We start from the raw sequence: 26,405 nt of genomic DNA, 5'->3' as shown, positions 1-26,405 counted from the left end.
TGCTGTTCACCTGCCAAGGGCTTCACCATAAAAAGCCTTGTCTCATATAAACAGTTGGTACCCATGTAGGTGATCTTATTTAAACAAACACCATTGCTCAAGTGACTGAGCACAATGGACCCTACACACAACATACGGCATCATGACCATTCCTGTAACTTTTTTTGAGAATAACATAATGGATGTCCTTGGGTATGTCTACATATGGTCACAAAAGATAGTTCTGTAAGAAACCATTCAGATATGGAGACAGCATTGCCATCAACAGAGAAAGCCCCACCCAAATTTGAGAGAAGGGTTATGTAGCTGCTGAGCCTAAGTCAGTATATATCCATGGTATTAGGGTGTGCAGCATGTGTGGATTCACTGGGGGAGCTGGCACTGTATGAGGCAGCAGTCTCCAGCACACTGTAGAGGTGTTCTTCAGGGTTACAGTGAGATGGGGAGTCTGAATAAACACACCCACTTTATAACTCCAAAGTTATAGAGTGATTTCTCCACAAGTCATCTGTACAAAAAATAGATCAAATTCATTCTTTTCATTTCATTTAGGATTAATTAGAAAAAGGGGGAAATTCATCATGTCCGTGAAAATTATAAACACAGGAAAACATTCATCATCTGTAATAACCTAATCTTGGATTGCATTCTGGGTAATAGATATGACCAGCCAAACCTCATTTTAGGCTTCTTTCTTTTTCTGTTGTTCTTTTGTTTTTTGGGTGGTTGGTTTGGTTTTTTTTTGGGGGGGGGGGGGGTGTTTGGTTTTGGGGGATTTTTTAATTTCTTTTTCTTTTCTGCAAGCAATGAGTTGTGCTTGTTGTCAGCCGATGATGAATCCCACAGGGACCACTCACATGTATAAAATTAAATATATTTGGTTTTGCAAGATCAAAGCTTTGTCGAAACCCTTAAAGTGATGAATCTGAACAATCACTGAATGCTTGGACAAGAGTTTCTAATCAAAAAAACATTCAGCAGCCTTGAGTCACCCCCCCACTCCAAATCATGTCATCAGACTAATACTCAAAGTTTCAAAAATTAAGAATTTTTATTTTATTTTATTTGGCTTTTCAGTTGTTATCCCAAGTTTACTGGCTTCTCTCCACAATCAGGAAAGCCTGAAACCTACTTTTCAGATGAAAGCTGGTATTCTAACCAACCACATAAATCCAGTGCATTCAGCATCATGAGACTTCAAGTTGAAGTATTAAGTAGTTCAAGACACATGCAGTGTAAACCCATTTCAACTTCAGAGCATAAGTGCTAGAAGAAGTGAGGAACCCAATATTTCAACACGCACAATTTCAAGACACTGGACCAGGTTGAGGAAGGCACTTCAGAGAGACCTTAACAGAGTACAAGGCAATTGTGCCCTACAAAGTACCGTTATGTCTCCAGTAAGTTTTAAAGAGATTTTGCTTCATCTCACTTACATTTTAGGTGTCTAAATGTTAAAAATCCAAATCTGGTGTAATCACAATAGACTCTTGTGACAGTCATTGAAAAGAAAGAGGTACCTTCAGAGAGAAATCCCTCCAACCTTTCTTATATGCCTGTCTTCAGATGAGAAGAGCTGTCCTCTCAACATGTCTGCTTCACTTTAAAGGGAATCTGACATCAATAGCATAGACTTGAACACTTATCTTTTAGACAGCAAAGTCAGGGCAGATGAATCATGCCTTTACTATAAATGAAAAACAGACCCTATTTACCCCAAAGAATTTAGCAAACATTACCAGCTTCACAGTCATCTCCACTTTTTATTTCTTAATAGTGAGTCAATGAGCTCTGAATAAACCATGTGGTTAGTGTACAAGAACAGACTGTGATTATGAATAATTTTAAGTATCAGAGAAGAAGAAAGGAATTTGCAACTGTTCTAATTCCAAAGTCTAGCTCTTCACATTATGTTCTTGGTCATGGCCTTCTCACAGTTTGAATAAATCTGCATAGCTCTTACTTTCTCAGGAGAATTTTTGGAAGAGTTTTGTATATCTTCACAGTGGTCGTTAGACTTCATTAACCTGCATAGGTTAACCATGACAAACACAGGACAGGCTGGCTCCCAAGCTAAGGTTTGTGTCGCTGGGCTATAAACAATATTATCCCATAGCTCCTTCGTATCTGTGCACAAAGAGTGGAAATGTTATTCAAGATGTCTAAAACTTAATCAGAATTGTTCACAAATCTGGTACTGATACATGTGCTTCAAACCAAAAGCATTGCTTTTCTATTTCCTTGTCATTTTCACCAGTCAGAAATGCAGTTTTTCGCACTGCAACAGTGTAAAACTTGAATTCATCACACCAAAATGGTGGCATTTACCAGAGGTACTCAACCTGAAAGCTGTCTTACCAGTCTCCCACTACAGTGATAGATAGACATCACCAGGGAATGATGCCTAGGCTCTTAAGTAGGCTGCACAAGCTCCTGGAAATTAATTATGTGCCCATCAATCACAGGGGGAATGTAACACACATAAATTCCTAACCAAGGACCTTCAGTTAACTGTCTGTGATAAACTGGAATGAATCCATACATTACTGACTAGAGGTCATGGTATTGGAGACTTAAATTCTGTGTGTCTTGTGTAGGAGTTACATGCAACACGTGTATGTAAGAGGATAAATTCAAACCTTCAGCTGAATATCAAGGACTCCAATAATAAAGCTGTGCAAATAATTCACAAAAAAATAATTTTTCTACAGCATTCATAGAAATCTTCTTTCTATGTATACTAGACACACCATAATTTCAGAGCTAGTCAGCATATATTTGGGGATATCTTTAACAGGCACTATTTTAAAATAAAAGCCGTTATTTATTTGATTGTTCAAATTAATCACTCCATGCTGACTTTCTTTTCGATTAAACTGCATGTGGATGACAGAATTTCAAATTGATATTTCAGTTCTTGCTTCAAGAAATAATCTGGAAAGTTTTACATTTGTCTAATAGTCAGAAGTAGGAGAAAAATATATTTACACAACTATGTGTGAAGCAAAAACTTAAGAACATGGCCAGTTGCATGTTCAAGAGGAGTGAACAAACAATACTCTTGACTAGAAAATGTAGCAAAGTGAAGCACGGTCTACATCAAAGAGTGGAAACACTAGATGTCCAAATTCAACTCACATCAAGAATAACAACAATTCCGGTTGGTATCGCTTCTTTCAGAAATGTCCTGAAATAAAATCTTTTGATATTTTTTAACAGAAACTTTCCAGACCCTTTAATTCTACCAAGCCTCTTGCTGTCTTAACTTTGTGTCCCAATGCATATGCATCAAAATCCCAAAACTTTCTCTGAAGTGAACATTTTTATTCTGTTTTTAAAAAACTGCTGAAAATTTTGGTTCTTTTTGAAAAATGCCGGTTTTAATAAATGCTATAAAGCTAATGTTTAGAGACTATTCAACTTGACTGCAAAGTCCTGGGTCTCAACAGTTCTGATGGTTTTCACAGCTACGTTTTGAATGTTACAGGAGTCTGTAATAAATATGTAGATATAGTAGGTGTAATTCCAATTAAGAGAACAGCACCACAATTAAGATTTCTCAGGTTTGTTTCCAGTCCTGCTCATTGACTTATTACCTGGGTTTCCTTCTGTCTTACTCTTTTGTGACATCTACTTATTTACATCATAATAGATGCTCATTAATCTACATTGTTTAGTAACCAGTAGACTCTTTTATTCTTTTTTTCTCCTCTTAACAGTTATTATATAGAGGAGCTTCTTTCTTATATAAAACTGTTAATTACCTCCTACCACAGAATTAACTCTATAATCCCAGCTTTATTACATCAGTGATAAATGAGACAAGAAGAGAACCAATCTACTTTAGATATTCCAGCAAATAGAGCTGTCAGTTAGGAAAGATTTAAAAAGAATACAATGTGACTCAAAGGCTGGAACTCCTTATATACCTAAATAGCTGGGTACTAGTGTCTGAAAAATTGCTTGAGATACCTGCAAGGAGGATAGTTGACTAAACAACTGTAAAACAGTATTTCCCATATTCATTTCCTTATCAAAGCTATAAGTTGTGGTTTTAGTGGTAATTGCCCATTGGAACTTCCTAAATGGACAGAAATAAGCTTCAAGAGCTTCAGTGTGCCAAAGCACATATTGCCCTTCCTCTGACTACATAGAGCTTCGTAACCTATGCTTCAGCTACCCCCATGATACAGTGGCATCAGAGAGGGGAATGACTGCCATAGGAGGGGAAGGAAAAGAAGGAGAATGGAAGGAATCACAGGATTCATGAGTCTGATTTCCTGCACTTGCAAAGCATACCGTTCCAAGCACAGGAAATAGGCAGAGATCTGAGAAAATTTGGAGGAAAACAACCTGTGCTCTATGAGACCCAGCCTCAAGCGGAACAGCTACTAAAACTAGAGGTTAGGACTTCATACTGCAGATTACTTTAAAGCCGGATCTGACTACAGATGTAGACATAGCTACAGACAGAGCTTGAATATTCCTGTAAGTGCTCTCTATTGCATAAATAGAAGGGGGAAAAAAATCCCTTTTTATTTTATTTAGTCAAACTGCAGTCCATTGATACGAAGGAACGGTAGTGTCACAAACATTATATTCTACCACAATAAAACAAATCAGAAATGAAGGCTGGGCTAACTAAAGAGGAAATTGTTTCCATTTTAACACATTTTAACACAAATGTATTGGTCCTACGTGAATGTGAAAGAATTGCAGAAAATGTCTATGCAGTTTAATGGAGTTGGGATGCACTGTTATGTGAGGGTGGTTTTATTCTCTCTCTTTAAAAAAAGAAAAAAAATCCTTAAAGGGCTTCTTAGCATAGTCTGGGGAAAAATTATTGTACTTATTTGGACTTAACAAAACACTTTTTCAGGCTACACTTCTTTTCTATCTTCCCAGTAAAACTTTCACTAAAGACCTATATAATTCAACAACTTCTTTTTCAGATGTCATCTCAGATCAAACTCTGACTTTTCTGGAACACTTTGTGTAAATAATTTCCCATTAAGTATGAGAACTCCCACATGCAGTTAACTCTTCTTTTTCAACTCCCTACTCCCTTCTTCAAATCTCTCCTTGAAGCCCTCTTCTCATATAAGCATTTCAAAGCTTACCTCAGTGGCTTTTCTTCCTTCTGGACAGTTTGTGTGTGACTTAAGAAAATGTGGGAAATTACTAGAAAGTTACTTAGTGTTTATATTGGCTTAAACTTGGTGAACAATTTGGTCTGAAAGTAAGTTATTTCCTCTACCCACAGTAAAATAAACCAATGTGATGACTTCCTTGAAGTTTTGCAATGTATGGTTTTCACCATAGATTAATTTCAAATTGTGACATACTACTGGAGCTGCTGAAAATCACTCACATAAAGAGTAATCACACAATACTTGCCATTTTCAAAGGGGCAGAGTTGTATCCTCCTTGCATCTGGAATTGCCAGCCAACCCTACAAAAGGTGACCATTAGCTAGAGATTCTCAGATACATCAGTTTTTAACATTTCAGACAGAATGTGACAGAAGAACTGTCTACCACAGATAGTGATGGTATGTTTATTAGAAAGCTTTGGAAGTAGTTTATTTAAAGGATATTTTACACTAGATATCTTCTGTTCTTCATCATTAGGGGGATTGGAGCTGATGAACTAAGGTGATTCCTTCTAGCACTATATCCCTACTATTTCTGAGTCATATATTTAGCCCAATTTAATTTAGAAAGTCTTCCAGTTTGATTTTCATTACGTTTCTTACAGTGTCATTACCTTCTAGGGGTATTAAAAGAACCATAATAATTAGATCTCCTGGTCTCTGTTATGGTAAAGCATGTATCCTTAAAATCTGAGGACTAACACTTAACCCAATCTGCAAGTATATGTGCATGGATGTTACCATACCTTAGTTATTTAGATTCATGTGCAAATGTTTCTATTACTCCCAGACCCCACCTGGTTCTCAGCAATTGTATTGTGGAATTCTCTGTGTATATGCTGAGAGGTATAATATCTTCCCAGTGATACCTTCCCTCATACCTTTCAGAGTGCAATAAAAAAAAAATATTCCTAGGCTTGAAAGAGACCTTGTGGTTCAACTCACAAATTAAGGAATGTGATTTTAGGTGCCTACAACATACACATTTGAGTGTGATGAAAGTGCCCAAGTTACTATTACAGTAGCCATATGAAGATCTAGCCAGTGCAGCCAGTGGAGTCTACAGTGCTATCCAGCACATCCCAAAATAGCTATCTACATTTGGTCCATTGAGTAACTAACTGCATTAACTAGATCTCAATTGTCTATAAGAGTTTGAACATGTAGTTCAAATATAGATATCTACGTCTGGACACGTACATTTGGGTATCTTAATCCACAAACTAAATCCTACCCCAAAATTCACTGAGAAACTAGGTCACATAGAATCTTTATATCTTACCAAGGTAATTCTAAATTGGTTTGGTGAGTTTTTATTCCATTTTATGAAAGACATTCCAAAATCTCACTTCTCAGATTATCAGAAAAAAATCTGTATCTCAAATATATTCATGGAATGAAGTTTATCCCCCTTTCTTGTGGCAAGAATGACATTAGCTTAAAAAAATCTCATAGAATCATAGAATACCATGTTGTAAGGGACCTTGAGGATCATGTGGTCCAACCTTTCTTGGCAAAAATCTATTATTTTTCCTTAGAAGTGACCTTTCTATTGTGTATTTAGACAAAAAACATATTTTGTCTTTGCATGTGTTTTACCAGGCTAATGAAAACATGTTCTTTGAATCTCCTTTATAAGACAGTCTCTCCATTCCTCAGCCATCTTAGATTTTTTATGTACAACTTCCATATGAATTAATCTTTCTTGAATATGGATACAGTATTGCCTAGAGTATGTCAAAGAAGGCCTTCTCCATACTTTCTTGTTGTCTTGGAATAATCTAATCCACTAGATCTTTATTCATGTTTACATCACGTAAGCATGTTAGTTTAATCATCCTGTGGTGAACTACTACAACCAGATTTTTTCCTCCACTGTTATTTCTAAATGAGGACTCTCATCTTACATGAAGAATTATTATTATTAGAAGTGCACAAACTTGCACTTCATATATTACACTTCATCCTCCTTTAGTTATTTCACATATGAAGACCCCTAGTCTCTTCCAATTATCCTGACCTTCTTCCATTTTGATTACACCTCTCAACTATATTATCAGAAAATCTCATTAACACATTCCCACCTTTTGTGCCCATGTCATTGATGAAAATATTCATATAAGAACTGCTCTAAGTGTGGTCCTTAAATCACCTTCCTACTAGCAAAGCCCCATTCAACAGGAGTAGTCTAGTTAGCCTTCCAGCTAGGTATTATCTACCATACAAATCTTGTTCTCACTTCCAACTTCCTAAATACCTCTTTTAGTTTCTCATGCACTATATCAAATGCTATGCTGAAATTCAGTCAGATTAAATTTTCTGTCTTTTCATTGCTTATAAAAAATAAGTCAAATTAATCTTACACAATACTTTCCATAAATTAACGTAAATTGTATGCCATTTTCTTATCTCCATGTTTTAATTAGTGTTTTCTAAAAAATTTCCTTCTACATTTACATAATCATAAGGTCAGACAAGCCTTATTCAAAAACTTAAGTCTAGAGCCTTTTTCCACAGTTTTTTCCTCCTTTCTTAGCACAAATCCCAGATAAAATTTCTTTAATCAGAAACACAACTATATATTAAATTCCAGACTGTATTACCTCAATGCAAAGACAAGGGAGTAGCTGAGAATATTTCAGAGAAACTGATTTTAAAGATTCCTTCCCTTTTATCTGAAATGAAACAGATGGTCATGAATCCAGGACAGTAAATGACTTTTCATAAAGCTAAATAAAGATATAGAAGGTCATTTCCTATTACTATGACCTCAGTGAACATTTCCACCTACATGTCACCTCCCACCAGTTCAACAAACTGCTTTGAGCTTTAACTCACCACAGCAAATGCCCCTACATCTTCACAGGTAAACCATTTGTGGCACAGACGAACATAATAATCTTGATCTCGAGGAAAGTTGGATACATTCACTGATATAATTTTCCTTGCCCTGTCTACATTATAATCAAACTTTCCAGCTGAAAAAGAAAATTCAAGCATGAAATTATCACATCTGTTTCTTTACTACTTTTTTATTTCTGATTTTTTATCTCTTTATAAAAGGTACAGAATATATTTCATAACTTGATGGAGATTAAACTCAACATCTATAGATTCTTACCTAGGATGTTTGAATTAATGATTTTTATATCCTGATATTCCTACGGATATTATTATTATTTATGGGATATTTTAATATTATTCCATTTTAAATTAGCCTGTGCAATACTGAGAGGCCAGGACACCTATCGATTATACCTCAGCCTTAGTACTTGAAATGTTATGTAGTTCATGTACAAATACTTGAAATATACACACTGATACTATGACAAAAACTGATTATCCCAAGGTTCCAATTTCATTACATAGAGAATATGTGCAATTATGTTAGACAAGTACAATATGTGTGGAGATGTTTTATATTTTTTTGTACTCATGGGTATGCCAAAATTTGGATAGCACTTTGGCAAATAAATTTCAATCTATTTATGCGGTCTGTCTATAGACAAAATATAAAACCAGCAAGCCAAAGTGCATGAAAAGGTCTCAAATTTTTTCTAAAAGTTTAAGTATTAAATAAGTTGGCATCTTTATCTGCTATCTAGCATTTCCATGTCAATATAAAGAAACACATTTTCCAAGGTATTACCTATCAACTACATGGTAATTGTAAATAGTGGTAGTTGTAAATCATTTTTTTTTCTCCTCCTTATTTAGCTATGAAAACATGTCATTTTATATGTCACCAGAAATATCTCACAGCTTTAAGTTGTATAGATCATCTCACCCGAACAAGCTGAAATATGTTTTCCCACATCACTGTTTCTGCAATCTGTAAGACAGAAGCCAGAGTTTTCTTCAGTGTTGTTTTATTTGTATTTGTTGTGTAAACAAACTGCTACCTCTTATACCCCTTTCAAAAGGCAGATTTACATCCACTTCTAGATAAACAGCAAAACAGAAAAGTACCCTTACCACACACAGACACAACTTGCCTTAAGTGGCTATCTCACCAGTGTGGGGTTTCTACTGGAAAAACCTCATCAGCAGTTTAAGGGGGCAATCTAGGATATAACACTGCACTTCTTTACCTAATACCTAACAATAATTCAAGTAATAATAGTAATAATTATAATAAAAATTTCAGTTATTCTTTCCTTGAAAGCTACTCCTCTTGTTTACCAGGCTTATTCCTCTGTTATAAACAACTGTGTATTTTTGCTATTCTGACTGTACTCTAGGCTTACAAAGAAACACCCTATTTAGCTCCCAGGAAGCTCACCAGAATTAGAGGCCAGGTGACACTTTCAGAACTAATATCTAATATTTGTATCTCCAGAACTTAAATTTTGTTTTAAGAATACTAAATAAGCTCATAATGTGCTGCCTACCATTTTCATCCCTCCTTGCTTAACTCAGTATTAGAGCAGCACTTTGTGCTCATTTCCCCACACAGTTCTTTTCCCCAGAGAAATATCTCCTATTTTCAGTTGTTTACTCACCCTTGTAAAGTCTCTTAAAAATGGGTTCTGTAAAACCTTATTTTCCCTGCTCTTTATTCACAAAGTACATATCTACTTCAATAGTGGATCAAGATTTATCAAGAAAATGAAAAGCTTTTTAAATAAAAAATGGTTTTACTCCTATGAAATCATGAAACAGCCACAACGTGTCAGATACTGTGTGCGAGGGATGATACTGTACCAAGGGTAAAGGGCAAGATCCACCCTTCCACACCAGGCTCTGGAGGTGGGAAGACAGGACAAGCCCAGGCACTGGATCAAACAAAGGGTCTCATTTCATTTTTCGCACCACCATCTGGTGCACTTGTCTCCACTAGGCACACTCTATCTTGGTTGACCCACAGTGCTGAATCTATTTTTATATGCATATGGTAGGCACTTTACCCCAAAAACATGGAAAAATGCTACCTTATCTTTGCTACATGAAAACAGGTGATAGAACAGCTAGCTGATGAAAGTAAAAAGACAATTCTTTGCACTTCCTTATTAAGCTTTCCTCAATCTCTGAAACCACCTGTGACATAACTATGAAAAGAAGCAGAGGTTCCATCTTATGCACAGAGAGCACACAGGACTGAACCTGCAGGCAGAGAAAGAGCACATGCCAATCACAAGAAGGCCAGTTAGAACAAAAGCATAGTGTAGTTCAGTTTTTCATATACTTTTAGATATAAACTCTTGTCTCTTTTATAGTAAATCAGACATTTATATGCACAAAATCAATCATTGAAATGTAGAATAAGACTGGTCCTGGCATACATGATCTACCATCCGTTAGATCAGTGTATCCCAGAACATGATTTGGCTTTGCATTTGGGGTTTTTTGGCTTTTTGTTTTTTTCTTTAAAAAGATGTTTCTTGAAAAACATCTGGTTTAAGATGTTTTCCTACCTTCAACATAGTATTCCTGACTCAGCTTGACTTCACAGTAATTTGGTACTGTTTTGATGGTCACATAGATGTGTTGTGCTACATTGACTTCAATGCAATTGAATTGTACCTGTACCTGTTCAAAACATTTATAAAATCAAGTTTGCGTGTGACTTCCAGAATACATGTAAACTACTGGTTATCAGATTTAAGCAAGCAATATTCTTTGTTCAGATTTGTTTATATTTACGAGGACCATTAAGTAGTCTCAGATATTTTAGCATTAAGAATGGAAATGAAGCAGATACCACTTAATGAAAGGATTTCAAAGAGTATCATTACTTCTAATCCAGGATATTGCTATCTTCTTCACTTCCAGAAATCCAAATATCTACAAACTATCAAATAATCCTAAAAGCATAGAAATACAGATACCCAATGCTCATTAAACTTCAAAAGCAGAAAGGTCTTTCATACTAGCAAAAGTCCCAGTTTATAGGCATTTTACAAGCAAAACCACTTGCAGAATAGGAAAAAAATGTCTGTTTAAAGATTTAATGGCAACTTCAGAAAATTTATTTATTCCAGTAAGTTTGTGAGAAAGTAATTTATGAGACAAAAGTTGACGTCCAGTTATAGTAGGTCGTTCCCTCACTGACAGCAGTAACTATTAAATTCAACATAGGTTTTCGTGCTGAATATACTACTATTTGGTACAAGGCATTTGGAGGTTAAAAGACATCTTATTGTCACCATTCTAGTCACTGAACTGAAACTAAGAAAAGTACATTGAATATGTTTGTTGAGTCTTGCCTATAAACTTACCTTACCCTAAAAGCTACCAACTGTTCATTACTGGCCCTGCATTGCCTAGAGGGACGTTTGATCATCAAGTGATGCAGACTGTAAACTGCAATTGCAGTTTGGAAGAAGAACATTGTTTCACATGTGCAACCAATATAACACTTACAAAACATATGAAGCAACACATTTTGTATGGGATTAATAACAGTTATCCACCAGTAATTGAAAGCAAAAATTCATGTCTTTTAAACAGTTGGTAAAGGTTGGGGTTTGGGTTGGTTTTTTTTCCCCAGTTGCAAATTTTAATTAAAAATACTTCTGGGTTTAGCTTAGTAAAAAATTATATTCTGCTGTTGCAGTTACTACCATGAGTTTAGGACAGATGTGTACAAGTGCTTAGGCACTTGGCTGTCTTCTAGATGTATAAATTCCATTGACATGGTTGGACTTAAATAAATCATACGTATGCACTTAAAATACCTGTGGCATTGTGCTTCCTAGCAATTGGAGTTACAAAAGCTTCCCCCACACACAATTTGGTGGGCACAAAAAGAAAGCTGGCAAGATTGATATGAAAATTAGGCTTTGCAGAGGCAGTTTCTCTTGCAAAAAGGTAAGTGAAATAAGTATGAAAATGGTAGAGAATTAAATTTATAGGTTATGAAAGGACATTTTGTTATGGAGTTTCATTTGACAATGCTGAAGCATACATTTCATTGCAGTTTTCCTCAAAGTCAAAAAGAGAATAAAATGAGAAAAAAATATTAATTTTTACAAAGACTCATAAGCATTTAAATGAAAAACAATCAAAAAAAAAGGGTCTACCTTCTTTCCATTAAGCATCTTGCTTTTTTTCCTAGCAAATCTCACATTTGTGCAATGAGATTGCTGAGTGTCCAGTGAAAGAGAACATATTTCCAGCCCACGGATATTTTCTGAAATGAGTGAGGAATAGATTTCAAAAATATAATTTGAGAATCTTTAAGAAAAACAGAAAATAAATAAAAATATACCATATCGTAAGCTTTCATTCTAAGTGAAAGGCACATGTATTTTATCTCCTTTAAAAAAGGGGGCATTATACATAACGCATGCATGGGGGTAGGAGCAAGAACTTAATACAGATTGCTATGAATTAAAGCTTTAATTATACAAATTTTTATGCAAATTTTAAAAATAAACCTATTAACTCTGAGTGAAGAACACTAGGAAATATCTAAATGGTAACACACTAAGAACATGAATGGCAGTGTTAAGTATAAATAGACTATGCCCCAAAAGTTTGAGTACTGTCATTTTATTTTAGTGCAGAATTGTAACCTCAGATGCATAAACTGTTTCTCTTTCTGTTGGGGCAGTCACTCATGTCTGAGTTACCAGGGCAGAACGAATTAGTACGTGTGTGCATGCACGCATGTCACAGCTAGAAAGAAAAGGGCAGCAGTATGCTTGGAGCACTGGTAGAGAGAAGTGTATTATGTTGGGAGTAAAAAATCAGTTTTCTTGAACTTATTATCTCAGTTCTCATTCCCTTGAGAAGGGCCATGGCTTTATCGTAGTTTGTAGTAAAATATTTTCACAAAAAATACCTTTCTGATATAATTACATGAAAACAGCTTAGACACAAATATTGCAACAAGGAACAAAATTTGGCTGAACAGTTATAAACAAAAAGTAACCAGAAATTATTCAGGAGCAAATCTGTTTCCTACCATACAGATTCAGAGTTCCTTTAATATTTAAATGAAGAGAGCATGGGCTTCCTCGGACACATTTCATCACTGTTGAGATCTTCATGCTTTTCAGTACCATAGAAGACAGAGATTTAGGAGCATCATGACAGAAGCTGTTAAAAAAGCCACCTGCAAATGCAAATACAAAGACAGAGAAATCTCATTGTACACAGGACATTTGGGAGCAAGAAATCACCAAAGGTGAAGGTCCAGCTCTACTGAAATCGGTAGGAAAAGTCACCAATGACTTCAGCAAAGCCAGTACTTTACCTACTCACATGGCCAACATAGCTAGTTGGCTTCACTAGCAATGTAGCGGGGTTGGAATGAACTACATTACAGATGGGGTTTAATAATAAATTTCCTGGCTTAGGGAAGTGTTAACCCACAAGAGGAAGGAATCACTCTTCTAACAGTTAAGGCTAGCAGAGCACAACTGGACTAATAGTGTTTTTAAATAATCAGATCTCCTAGATTGTGGCTAGACTAATAGTTTATTTAAACTTTTTTTTTCAAAACTGTTACCTGTATATTGTGAACATTCTCATAGGTGGTATTTTAATTTTAGGATTGACTGATGGTCTCAACTGCAGTTAAAATTTCACTTTCACACAAGAGGGCACCATTGCATTCCTAGTCATGGAAAAATCTCCCACACCCACAGGATTTCCTTCTGCTTTAGACCAGAACAGCAAGACCAGAATAAATATTATCCAGGCCTTCTTCAAGGTGTAAACAGTAGGCACAGAACACAGCTACTATGCCTTATCTTATTTTCCCATGGAAATTTGGTCATCCCAGAGCCTTAGGACATGAGTTTGCATAGCTGCCTTCTGTAGGCTAATGTAAAAGAAAAAAAAAAAAAAAAACAGTCTTAAGGCCCCAAATCTCATCCGTTAGGCATATTTCATCTCCTTCTACTCAGACTGCCCTGCACAGAAATAAGTGATTTATTTATGAATTCATGTTGGTACAGGGGCTTTAATCCCCAATGCATTCCTTGGGCTTCTCTACCTCACATATATTGTTTGCAGTCCCAAAAAATCAAGAGTTCAAGAAACTATCAGAATTAATAGTCAGGGAATTGTGTTTTGTCCCTTGACTTTGTGGTATACAATTGCAGCACACCTCATTTTAGCTGTAACTACATCATAGCAATTTCTATGAAATATTTCTTACTCTTCTCACTTTGGTACATAGCATGAAAGTTAAAAGATACCCAAGAAAAACAAAGTATTTTACTGCACATTCTCCTCCCACTGGGGAGAGGCTGGAAGAACAAAAAGCATTTGACTCTTATTAGTCATACTGGTTAACATACACGTAGAAGGTGTTCAATTAGTATAGCAAAGAGCATAGTACAAAACAGCAGTGCCACAATACTGTGCTTGCCATATAATACAGGATAACTGTATCTTAAATCATCAGGAAAGGGTGCATTCAAGAATTGTTGTCAAGCGTGGATGCCCACTGACATGGAAGACACATCCACAGTTCTCACAGAGGAAAGATAGGATGTGGAGGAGGAGGAAGAGCAAAACTTATCCTTCCTTGCCCCTCCAAACCTTCCAATGAAGGAAAGTGCTCTAAATTTCAAGACTGAGAGTGTATTGACCTGTGTAGGATCTCCTTCTATATTATGAGGTCCTCACTTCCGCAGTGTCCAGTTGCAACTGAAGCTCATTGTCAAGGGCTGAATACTTATACATGCAGGATGTGAAGAAAGGCTGTCATAAATGTGATACCTTGGCTTGAATCTGTCAGGCCTTAAGGTGCCCTCACATATGGGATCAAGGAGAAATAAGTCCTGCGTGATACATATCAAAAGTCAGAAAAGACAAACTCTTTGCACCTGAATCTCCTCCACTCCATTATTCTGGTTTTGTGCCATTAAGCATCTTTTAGAGGTGACAGGATATGCTATTACGAACCAAGTGGAAAAGAATGGAAAAACAAGGATGCTTTACCTCAACTGACAGTAGAGTCAGCTCTAAATTATCCAAGGTAATATTGGTAATGAGAGATGACAAATTGTGCAAACCAAAAAAAAACCCACAGATCATTCAAAATACACAAATTAGGCTTTAAGAGCAGTGGAGTACATTGACTTTTGAAGAATTTGTAAACAAGATTTCACAGAGATGAGGAAGCCTTAAGAAGTACAGTGTACAGCAGCCAGATATGAACACTATATTCCATGTTCCAGGAATGGGTGGTGTAATAACCCTGAAGGTATCTCAGGATGGAGAGCTACTGTACAACACCCAATCAACCTAGCCACAGTTAATTGGGAGGTTACTATATTGCAGAACGACCTGATAATTATTACTAATAACATGATATGTGATGATGAGTTTTAGCTCTGTCTTTGCTCAAAATGATATTTTCTTGACTGCATGACATGACATGCAATTGTGGATACCAAATGGTATCCAGGAGCAACTGTTTCTGCTTAATTTCTTGGCTGTTGGTATAAATTTCTTGATCCAGACCTATAATCTTTCCCATTCCCATGTCTGTGTAGAAATGATTTGAGAAGAGCAATGTATATATGTATACATTGTCAAAGCTGACAGTTCTTTACAAAATATTCTGTTTTGGTCAATTTGACCCTATTTATTTTTAGGAGAGACTGTCATGACTTAATTGAATTCAGTTCTTAGTTATTACTGCCTGAGGTATGGTATTATCAGATGTCACAGGCTTGGAACTATCTCAGCAAAATCCTAAAACATACCTAGGTGCATTACTGACATTGGATCTGTATCAGGCAGATTCACAAACACAGTTTTAGGGACTGCTGTCTATCCTTAAGCAGGGACACTGCCCTCCTTGGTCACAGTTGCTACCTTCAAACTGAGAACAAATCAGTAATACACTAGATAAAATGAAATTACTCTTCCACTTTGGATTTTTTCTATTAATTTTATGATACATTTTGAGAATTGCAAAAGATGCTGCAAAACTCATTAATAATTATTTAAATGGATCGTATAATGCATGAGGATATTGGGTTTGGATGACAATAAATACATGATACAAGGAAAAGCTGACAGAAAATAGTTTTCATTCTATAAATCCTCACAGTATAAAACTCATTTCTGACTAATTCTTCGGTAAACCTTTACCTTATCTTCTTTTAATCCCCCCTAGATAGTTTCCTCCGGAACACACACCTTTCTTTTTCTCATGATTAGTTTGGTCTACACCTCAGAAGACATAAAGATACCTCTTGCTACACAAACCATCTGCTGAGTAAATCTTGCCTAAATTTTGTGTTTATGAATTATAACTGTAATTAGCCCTACATGAGAGAGGGATTGTTGTTGTAATAAAAGATTCCTTAATTATGGACACATATGCCCAGGCATAAAGAAACCAAGGCTTATTATTCAGTGTGTAGACACTTTCCCTGTACTTTTGCCATCAGCTCAACCACAGCAGATTATTTTTTTATCTGATGATGCAGCAATCAACCTAGAACTGTCATGACAGCAAAACACACCTTATGTACATTGGGATAATAGAAGCCAGAGCTGAGCAATGAATACGCAATAGAAATGATTAGATGGATAATTTGAAGCCTCAAGCAAGAAGATGAAATTGGAGAACAGCAAAAAAAAAGGGAGAGAAAATCCATTAATAACAGGTCCAGGCCAACACCCAATAGAAAATCATAACCGGTTTTTTGTCTGATATTTCTTCCCTACAAGAATTGTAAGAATCTGAAATACTTAGGATATTGACGGTGCTAAATTTGTGAGCATATCTAAAGCACACTAAAATTGCTTCACTGGAACATCTTCCCATGAGTATAAATTACAGTAGTATTTCAAACCTATTTGCATATGATTTACCACAGTATCTGCTGCATTTGTGCGTTAGGGTGATTCAACAAAATTCATAAACAAACTAGATATGCTCTGCTAAGATAACCACATGGTGCACTTCAGTTAATAAATACCAAAATTTGCTACCTAAAAGTATTTACATCAATTAAGAAATTGGTTAAATTTCAGACTGGCAGCCTCTCTTTCCATACATTCCAATGCACAGCAAATTAGAAGGGTTTCACAGTTGCACATTCAGAAAATATTTCAAACTTTCAAGTATATTGGACACATGGTGATATACTATGCCAAATACATTTTCTGAGAATGTAAGGCTTCTTTAAAATCATTGATATATTGATAGCAATATCTGGATATATTACAGTGTATTTCAAATACTACAATAGCCCTTATGTACTAATAGTCTAGAAGAGCAAAAGGGAGAAGGCAGAGTCAAAGTTATGTTGCCAAATACTACAGATAGGTGCAATTCTAGAAAATAAAGTAATCTTTTTGTTGCAGCTAAAAGCAATGTCTACTGCAAAGGTGCTCTATTATACAGTTAAGGTCTTTTTTATCTCAAATAATAAATAACAGAAAGAATTACTATGGAAAAGGAAGTATGGAATTGAGTATACACCCACTGTTGCACAAGTGAATTAGGATGAAGACTAAAAAAATGTTTTTTTCATCACCCCTGAGTCATCTTACATGTTACTTGTATTAAAAATAGGTGGTAAGTCATTTTCAGGCAGCACTGAAAACCTACAACCAGCTCTGCTTCATGTACATCATCTTGAAAGATAATGATCTTTAGTTTACAGACTCTTCAGGGCCCAAAGTATACGTCCTGCTAAGAGCTAAACATCTAGTTTACGCTTAGGTGCATCACCTAAGCACCTCTGGTAGTCAACAGAGAAGGAGAACCCCTCTCGCCTACATCCCAGCACATAAATCACCTTGTCCTAAGATGAGTGGAATGAATCACCACTTTGTGGTTACCTGTAGAGAGTCTCCACTATCTAGATCTGCATTTGTGCAATACCCAGCACAGATTTTAACTCATAACCAAGAGTATTGCAGGTGTCCTTCCCTATGAGACCAGGGTTGAAGGGTTTGGTTTCCTCAGCCTGTGCTGCCCGAGGGCATGAAGGCAGGCTTCAGTTAGGTAAAGCAAAGGTCAATGCCCCTGTTTCTTCTTCTGTCTTCCGTGTAGTTTGTGTAACCAGCAGCTCAGCTACCTAATCCTAAAAGGACTCATTCACAGTCCTTGAACCAGCCACCAATGGTTCACTCTGCTGGCCAGCAAATGACTAGAGACCTTTTCAAGTGGGACTTTCAACTGCATCCCTTCCACAGCCGTGTTCTTTCTCTCCACCTCAACACATGTCCCACAAATGCCACACTTTCAGAATAAGAGTCATGACGGCTGATGTTAGGTTCACAGCCCACGCCACAGCATCAGCATCTCTTGCGCTTGTGGCTCAGCATTGCAGCTTCTCCCTCTCTGTGGACTCTGCTATGCGGATCCAGAAAAGGCACTGTGGAGACAAGCAGCACCCAGAGCTGCACCTCCAGCTAGGACTTCTCCTCTCAGAGGGGACTGCCTGCAAGGCAGCTGCTTCGTACTTCCCTGTTAAGAGACTGTGTGAACTGGAGGAGTGATTGATAGAAGCTTCACAGTTCAGGTAATTAAAGAGCCTGTATTATTACTGTAGGCAAGAATATTAAGTAGAAGCAATAAAAACACGTGAAATGACTAAGCAAATACTCCCAGTGACCATCTATGGTAATGAAAACTATAAAACAACAAGGCACAGTCATTATTAACCTATTATTTATCAGGACTTACCAATTTCCAATGTTTTGTACAAGGAAACTGTCGGTAAATACCCTGTCATGACAGTGATCTGATGTCACCAGGAAAGTGGATTTATTATCTTCAATAAAGTATCTTTGTCTTTTAAAAACAAATGTAGTAAAAATGTGAATGAGGTATACTCACCGGAAGGTTTGCTTTTACAATGAATCCCCTGCAAACAGAAACAAAAATATTATAAGATCTGAGGTAACAATAAAAATAAATATTGCTTAATCATTGTACGCAAATATAAACATACCTTAAGCAAGTAAACATATTCACAGTCCACAATAGAAATAATTTTCAAGATAAAAAAAAAGATTCTCAAAATAATGCAAATGCACGTCACTACTGCATATGACAGCCTGATACATACAGGAACACAAGATCAGCATTATCCTTATTTTCATGTATTTCCTCTGAGGTGTAATTGTTATAACAAGTGTAACAGTTCCATCAAATACAGACAGCATTTTACCAGGTACTGTCATTCACAGTGACCAACAGCTTATTTATTGTTTTGTCAAACTTTACAACAAACTGCTTCATACCAAGGCAAAGAAACCAAATGATTTTGTAATGAAAGATATTTAAAACACTGTTGAATGTGATTTTTAGAAGATCACACTAGGCCAATGGAAGGAAGTATTACAGCAATTGCAAATGAAGTTCAGAAGACTTACCTTTTTTATTTCTGAGAACTATCTGGCTCAAAATCCTGAAAATGAAATTGCTTAGGCACAGTACTTACCATGTTCAAGTGGGAAAGTGTTTTTGTAAAAGGTAAAATAAACCTGACACTGACATTTTAACAAGTTTCCAGCTATTTTTCAGACAGACTCCATCCATTTTCCCAGCAAACTCTTAACCACACACTAAAATTTTGTAGAGTATAAAAATAACAAATCTTGACTACTCTGCATGACTTTCTAAAAAAAGCCTATTACTGAGCTAGTGAATGCTGTGTTGTGCTGTTCTGGCATTCAAGTTTCTGACACAGCACATAGCATTGCTTTGTATCCAGCACATATGTTCCCCCCCTGCTTTCCTTTAAAATCAGCGTCTCATTCACAGAGACACTTTTGTCACACCCACAAAAGGAGCAGGCACCTCCTTGTCCCCTCTGCTCTCAAACGGACTGGCAGCTCTAAGTCCTTTTAAAACATCTTAGGATCTTGTCAATAAGCAAAAGGCTCTTGCTGGACATTTTGAAATTCTCAGGTTGTGGAGAAACACAAAGACTGCAGCCTGGGTAGTACCTTGTCAGATAACTATTGCTTGGTGTTCCATGAGGCTTGTCCACAGGAGGTAAATCTGTCCTCCGCATAAACACAGCTGTAGAGCAAAATCATATTATTGCTGCAGGTGAGAAATGGCAGCATGTTAGTTGCCCTGTGGCAGCTGACTAGAGTACCTGAGAAGTGTTTTCTGTCCTTCATTACTACTATTAAGTTTTTAGCTAGATTAGCCTGCTTTTAAAGAAGGCCTTTAGAAAACCAGTCACCAATATTTAACCTGTATTAATCCTCATTCCTTTGTCCTTTTGGCACTTTTGCTTTTAATCACTTCTAGTTGTCATCTTTTTCAATTGGTAGTTTGTCACTATGACTCGTAAAAGTGCAGGCACATAAAAGGTGGTATTTTAAACCACTTTTTGTAAGACAGAGATCGTCATATACTTTCATAGACTGAAGTTTATAAAAATTACTTGTGACATTGTAAAAGATATTACTTTGGCTGCTTCTACACAATATTACATTGACACCCAAAGAAGTAGGGCCTATTGCAATAGGACAACTCTATCAACTGTCGCAATCAGGACCCTCTTAACTAAAAGAGGGTAGATTTAAATTGGACATAAGGAAGACTTCTTTTACGATGAGGATGGTGAAACACTGTAACAGGTTGCCCAGAGAGGTGGTAGATGCCCCAGCCCTGGAAACATTCAAGGTCAGACTGGATGGGGCTCTGAGGAACCTGATCTAGCTGAAGCTGTCTCTGCTTATTGCAGGGGGGTTGGAATAGATGACCTTTAAAGGTCCCTTCCAACCCAAACTATTCTATGATTCTATAAAGCAAATCAAGCTTCTCTATATAACTTTTCTAAAACTCGGGTACTTCTATTTCACTGGTTTCATTAATTCCTCAAGACCCCCTGAAAGTCTGAAAAATGTAACTGATAAGACCTCATTTCCTCTGTAATGTCTTCATAGAAATATTGGTCATTTATTAATTATTTCTGCTCCCCTTCAAAAAAAGCTTCATTGGTAGTTTGCTGATTCTCCCAATTCACATTCATCAATAGAAAGAAGACTATAGCTTTCTGAATAATTCAGTGCAACACTAAACCAATGAAAGTGGAACATACCAGTTCATATAATACTACTGGAATTTAACTGCTGTTTCAAAGCCCTAATTTTGAATTATATCTGATCAAACCATGCAGGATTATGCAGAAGGACAATATGAATTCAGTTTCTTTACTTGAGGTTCCCCGTGGCCCTAGGGAGTGGAATAGACAAATAAATATACAACATGACTGCAAAAATCAAGTAAGTTAGGGAGCTAGCTTTCTTGATGAGAAAACCTAAATGTTGGATCAACTAATAGCTGAGCCACTGCTTACTGGAAGAAATTAATCTCTCATGAGATTGATAATTTAGCAAATTACTTCTGTATTTTTAGCTTCTCATTTAGCAGAATAAGACTGGTCATTGAAAATATTTTGGTTAGGTGGCTTGAGAAAGTTCCCAATTGCCGGTCAAAATTTATTAGAACATCCTCTTTAAACTAACGTTTCTAATTGTTCTTTCTGGTTACAATCATGGTGCAAAAATACATTAGGAAAAAATCAGGATCCCATTGAAGTAAACAACAAAAACATCACAAAACTCAGGATTCAGCCTTTTATATAAAGAAGGCCAGTGCTTTGGAACCCCCGTTATGAAGCCTGCAAAATGCAAATCATGTGTAAATAAATTATCTTAAGCTACAAATATGGAAAAAAACCCTACTCACTTCTGTGGGTCTGTGGAACAATGCAGAAATCCTCCTATACCTTCTGGTCTATCCTAATTAATTACTATTTTTCAGTATTGCTCAGATTAATACTACCACATGAGCACTTTCCAGTGCCATCTTGCATTTATTTTCCATGGGAAAAAAAGAAACACATCCACCAGTGATTTTTGTTTGGGTAGAGAGATGTTTTATCGTTCTTGGGCACTTGGGTTTGTTCTGAGTGAGGAGTTGTTGGGAACTTTTACATAAATAATCAAACATTTGCACAAACACTTGCCAGTTACAGTAAGCATTTGGTCACAGCTCAATTCCTTTTTTTTAATAAGGGTTTCTTTTTATTGTACAATACCAAGGGGGGGGGGTGGTGGCATTTTCTTTTATGATCATTTTGCAAAATAGTCAAAAGAGACCATTTGTCTCAAAGAAGAACTCAAATAAATTAACCAAGTTCCTCTCCCACTTTCTATATCTTTTGTTTTCAGGAATTTTCAGTCATGAATGCAATAGAAAAACATAACACACAAAACCAGAATGGAAATTTTCTTCCCCTTTCACAAATGCCGTGGGTGTCTTTTATGCAAAAATAAGATCCTGAACATGATAATACATTTTACTTCTATACAGAGAGCATCTTCAATTCATATCTGCTTTGGCAAAGAGCCTAAGCAAAATATACTTACACAATGCACAAACAGTTAGGGATTTTCCTATTTCTTTAGGGTTTTCCCCATTTGTGGTATTACTCAACTGTAGCTAGAGGTTATCTGAACAGACACCACCAACATGTAGCATTCTGAATAGAAGGTGTGGTGCCAACTTTTTAGCTAGCACAGCAACTTCTCCTCAATCTAAGTCAATTGTAATATCTCGCTGTTTTGTTTAAAGACTGTAGAGAAGAAAGTGAGATCAGTAGAGGAAGACTTGGATTTAGGGGCACAGAGAATATTTTCATGAATTAAATTGCCAAGGAAAAGAAACAAAGATTAGACCTGCTTCCCATTTTCTCTCATATCTCTAGGCACTGAATCAAGCACAGAATTGCAGAAATTCTTCCCTGAATGTTCTGTCATGCAGGAAAGAGTCTGAAGCAAATTTGGTTTTACAGTCTACCTGTTAGCTCTGCTGTACCTCGTTCACAGAAGAGTTGGTGGCGTGACTCCATAAGAAATAGTAATATGCCTGGAAATGCCTTAAAATGTTTTCTTTAATTGGACCAGGATGTCAGACACTTAACGTTCATTCATTAAGCTACCTACATTGGTCAGTGAATTTAGAGTGAATTTAGAGTTTTTGCCCCTTTTGAGAGATCCTCAGTGGCAAAAAAGCTATTATCTACATTCCTACTTCAGTTTCAACTGTCAGAGGGCAGAGAGAAGGGAACATGACCATATTCTGATATTTCCCTCTATTCCAGCAATTTCTGTTCTTTGACCACCATTAAAAATAAGCAAATGACTGTATGTATAGTTACAACACAGGGAAAGCATGGTCTTGCAATAACTGATGCTCAAATTGTAGCCAAAATGCCGATAAAGATGCAGAATTTAATCACATTCTTTTTGATTTCCAGTTGAGAGGGGATGCTCTGCACAAATCCATTTTATTCTGCACACAATCAGAAAGGATCTCCCAGATCAGTGGGTCTAGTCCCCTGAAACCACAGGTACCACACCATCTAATCCCTTTCAAAAACTAGCGAAACTTCATTTTTAAATCAGTCAGGCTTTTGTGTGCACTGCTCCAAGAGCCAAGGCCATTCCAGAGGCCCTGTTCTCTGCCAGCACCAAATCTTTTCATTTCTAACATAAACACAATAATGGCTAGCTTGTATTGACTTCTGATTGTGCCCATTAACTATTCACTTAAATAGATGCTTTCCACCCTGGAATTTACTTTCCATTTATTTACTACCAGTAATATACCTTTTCTCAGCTTTTTGCAAGACTATAAAAGCCAACCTCTTTTATTCCTCTCTAATAAGACAGGCTTTCCTTCTTACCATCACTCTTCTGAGCAGCTATTTCTACTTGAATGCGTCTGTCCAAATGGAGTGACCAGAACCGAAGATACACAGTTGTGAAGACAGTTTCCCTCTAGGGTTTATCTGGTGCCTTGTAAAGTAACAATATTCTTTGTCTGAATTGGGAGCACCACAACCATGTCATATCAGTAGTTATCCTTCAATACAAAGAGGGAGTTACTTACCCCTTTTGATGTAAGCCAACCAGCAGCAGCCTTCTTTTTTTCATCTGCTTACCCCATTCAGTTTATGGAGGGAAGAGCCTACAGATGCTGAGCCATAAGAGACCCAAATGATTTCTCATGGCCTCTAGTGACAAACCTGAAAATGCTAACGTAATCTCAGTCACTTCCATAATGAAAAAGGTCTCTGACAGCCACAGTCAAAGTGATATGGATCTATACAATTTAAGAACTTTGGATGGAAACAGAGAGAATATGGAGCTGTATCATAAGCTCCTCAGACTATCAACAAATGATTGTAATTTCTTTCATAGAGACATTCAGCCACAGAAATTACTTAGGAAGAACTTCACAAATGTAAACAACTGAGTATGCTTTAGCTTTTTCCAGAGTTTTTTTCACAAGTGAAGGAGATAATGGCTTTGCACTTTACATGTTCCTAATGTTGGTGAGGTTTGGAACCTCACAGGACTTTTCTCATTCTATTCTCATAAGGGTCACCACTGTATTTATCTTACCAAATGTAAGAAAACAGAATTCTTTCCAGGAAGAGAAAGCACAGGGATAACATAATGTTTCCTGCCCTACTGAAAAAAAAAATCAAAACTATATCATGGTCAAGTATGTATACAAAAAAGCATGTTATTGGAAATGGGTGAAAGGGAAATAATAGGCCTACAAAACACACTTGGCACTTGAATAAAATTGTTATTTACTGAGAACCAGGTGAATTAGAATGATGAATACACATAATATGAAAATTTAGAACTGTGAAAAATTCATTTAGTACTGCTGATACAGTGTCCCCAAACAACCTTTTCTCAAAGGAATCATCTCTATTTGTGTTGATGTCATGTAATTACTTCATTGCCAAGGTAAAACTATCTTACTGATGATCCTTTTTAATTTTTGGCAACTCACAAGGTTGTTCTTCAACTTTTACTGACAATGTGGTGATCAGATACATGTGAACAGTGTGCAATGAGATCTGCTAAGCAACCATAGAAGGAAACATTTGGACTGTTATCCATGCATGGATGAATTTACAGCAAAAAAAAAATTATTTTGGACTACTTTGAACTGCTTCTACAAGGGTGCCTGGATGTTGCTGGGTTTTTTTACAGAATGCTAAAACCAAAACATCTGAGTCATTATCCAGCTCTGAATCTGTGTGTGCGTGTGCTCCAAGCTGAACAAAAACCATCCCATCACATTAGTGCAGTGCTGAACCTGAGGGGATAAGTACTACTAAGAAGTGGGATATTAAGCTCAGGCTCAGTACAGTGCTAACAAGGCCACAAACTTTTTGGATGAGAGCTGACTTGTGTCCAACAGAGCAAGGTTAACGTCTGCCTGTGTTAATGCTGTGATGATGTGTTCTCAACTAAACAGTGAGCAGACAGTGAACAAACGGGGAAGAGAGTAGTGGGTTTATTGAAGATTATTGGACAATTTTCAGTAAGACTGTAGAGTGGTCTAAAGCATAGCAAATTTTGTTTCCTGCACCATTTGCCATTTCACATGTATACGCAAATGTACAGACCCTGTCCTCCACAAGCTGCTGTTTGTCACAGGGCCAACACTTCCATTACAGTCTAGCAGCACTTCAGTAACACAAGAGCACATGATTCACACAAGACCCTCAAGCCCCTTAGATTTTTTGTCCTTCAGTTTACCTGCTACTATTCAGGTATAAGACATTTCTGTCCTCAAGTCAGTATGTATTTCCTCCTGCACTGTACTGATGCAGAGGAATCCTGTTCCCATATTTTAACTGAACTGTCCCGTACTTTAACTGGACTGCATGTGGCATATAACGTCTTCTGACCATTACTGTGGCTGCATGGATGTATCCCTTTTACATAGCAGAACAAGTGAAAGAGCTGGAAGCACAATAATTATATTTCTGGGAACATTTTGCAGTGACATGCATTTATCCTATAAGCGAATGTCCAGTCAAAACAATATTGCTTTGAGTTCTCACAGCTGGGAAGAATATTCCCCCGTTGTATTTTTTTAAGTGATTTGTATGTAAAAATAAGGATGTGACACAAAAAAGGACCTACACAGAAACCACTTGCTTTTAAATTTATTGGACCAAAGGGAGCTATGACAGTCTGAAATAAAAGCTGCCTGTTCTATTGTATGCTTCAACTCCAGGACTAGAAGTAGAATTTGCCAGAAGCAACGTATGCTTTCGCTTATTTTTTTTTTAGAAATTAAAAAAAAAAAAAAAAAATTGTCAATCATTTTGATGTCATGTTTCCTAAAATATTAATACAAGTTGTTAACAAAACAGAATTGCATACAATAGACAAAGTAAAATTAAAATTCACTTTGAATGCCATGCCCTTGGCTGGTACAAATCAGCACCATCCCATACATAGAGTTTCAAAAATTTCAGACCAC

The 26,405-nt window shown here is 36.6% G+C and overlaps 1 protein-coding gene across 1 annotated transcript in view; it reads right to left on the bottom strand.

The window, feature by feature from the left end:
• Positions 1-26,405, bottom strand: part of IL17REL (interleukin 17 receptor E like) — a 46,863-nt gene that overhangs the window by 9,093 nt on the left and 11,365 nt on the right. Inside the window, exons 2-10 of the mRNA XM_074901598.1 lie at positions 18,918-18,945; positions 13,062-13,211; positions 12,175-12,284; positions 10,567-10,681; positions 8,940-8,984; positions 7,991-8,130; positions 7,756-7,827; positions 5,398-5,452; positions 1,964-2,127 (exon numbers count right to left, since the gene is read on the bottom strand). Coding sequence (XP_074757699.1) covers positions 1,964-2,127; positions 5,398-5,452; positions 7,756-7,827; positions 7,991-8,130; positions 8,940-8,984; positions 10,567-10,681; positions 12,175-12,284; positions 13,062-13,211; positions 18,918-18,945 — 879 coding nt within the window. The remainder of the gene's footprint in view (positions 1-1,963; positions 2,128-5,397; positions 5,453-7,755; positions 7,828-7,990; positions 8,131-8,939; positions 8,985-10,566; positions 10,682-12,174; positions 12,285-13,061; positions 13,212-18,917; positions 18,946-26,405) is intronic.

The sequence above is a fragment of the Athene noctua genome, chromosome 3, assembly GCF_965140245.1.
Source record: "Athene noctua chromosome 3, bAthNoc1.hap1.1, whole genome shotgun sequence".
In the NCBI taxonomy this organism is placed as follows: domain Eukaryota; kingdom Metazoa; phylum Chordata; class Aves; order Strigiformes; family Strigidae; genus Athene; species Athene noctua.
Note: the sequence above shows the minus strand (reverse complement) of the source record. Positions and strands in the feature narration are given on the sequence as shown.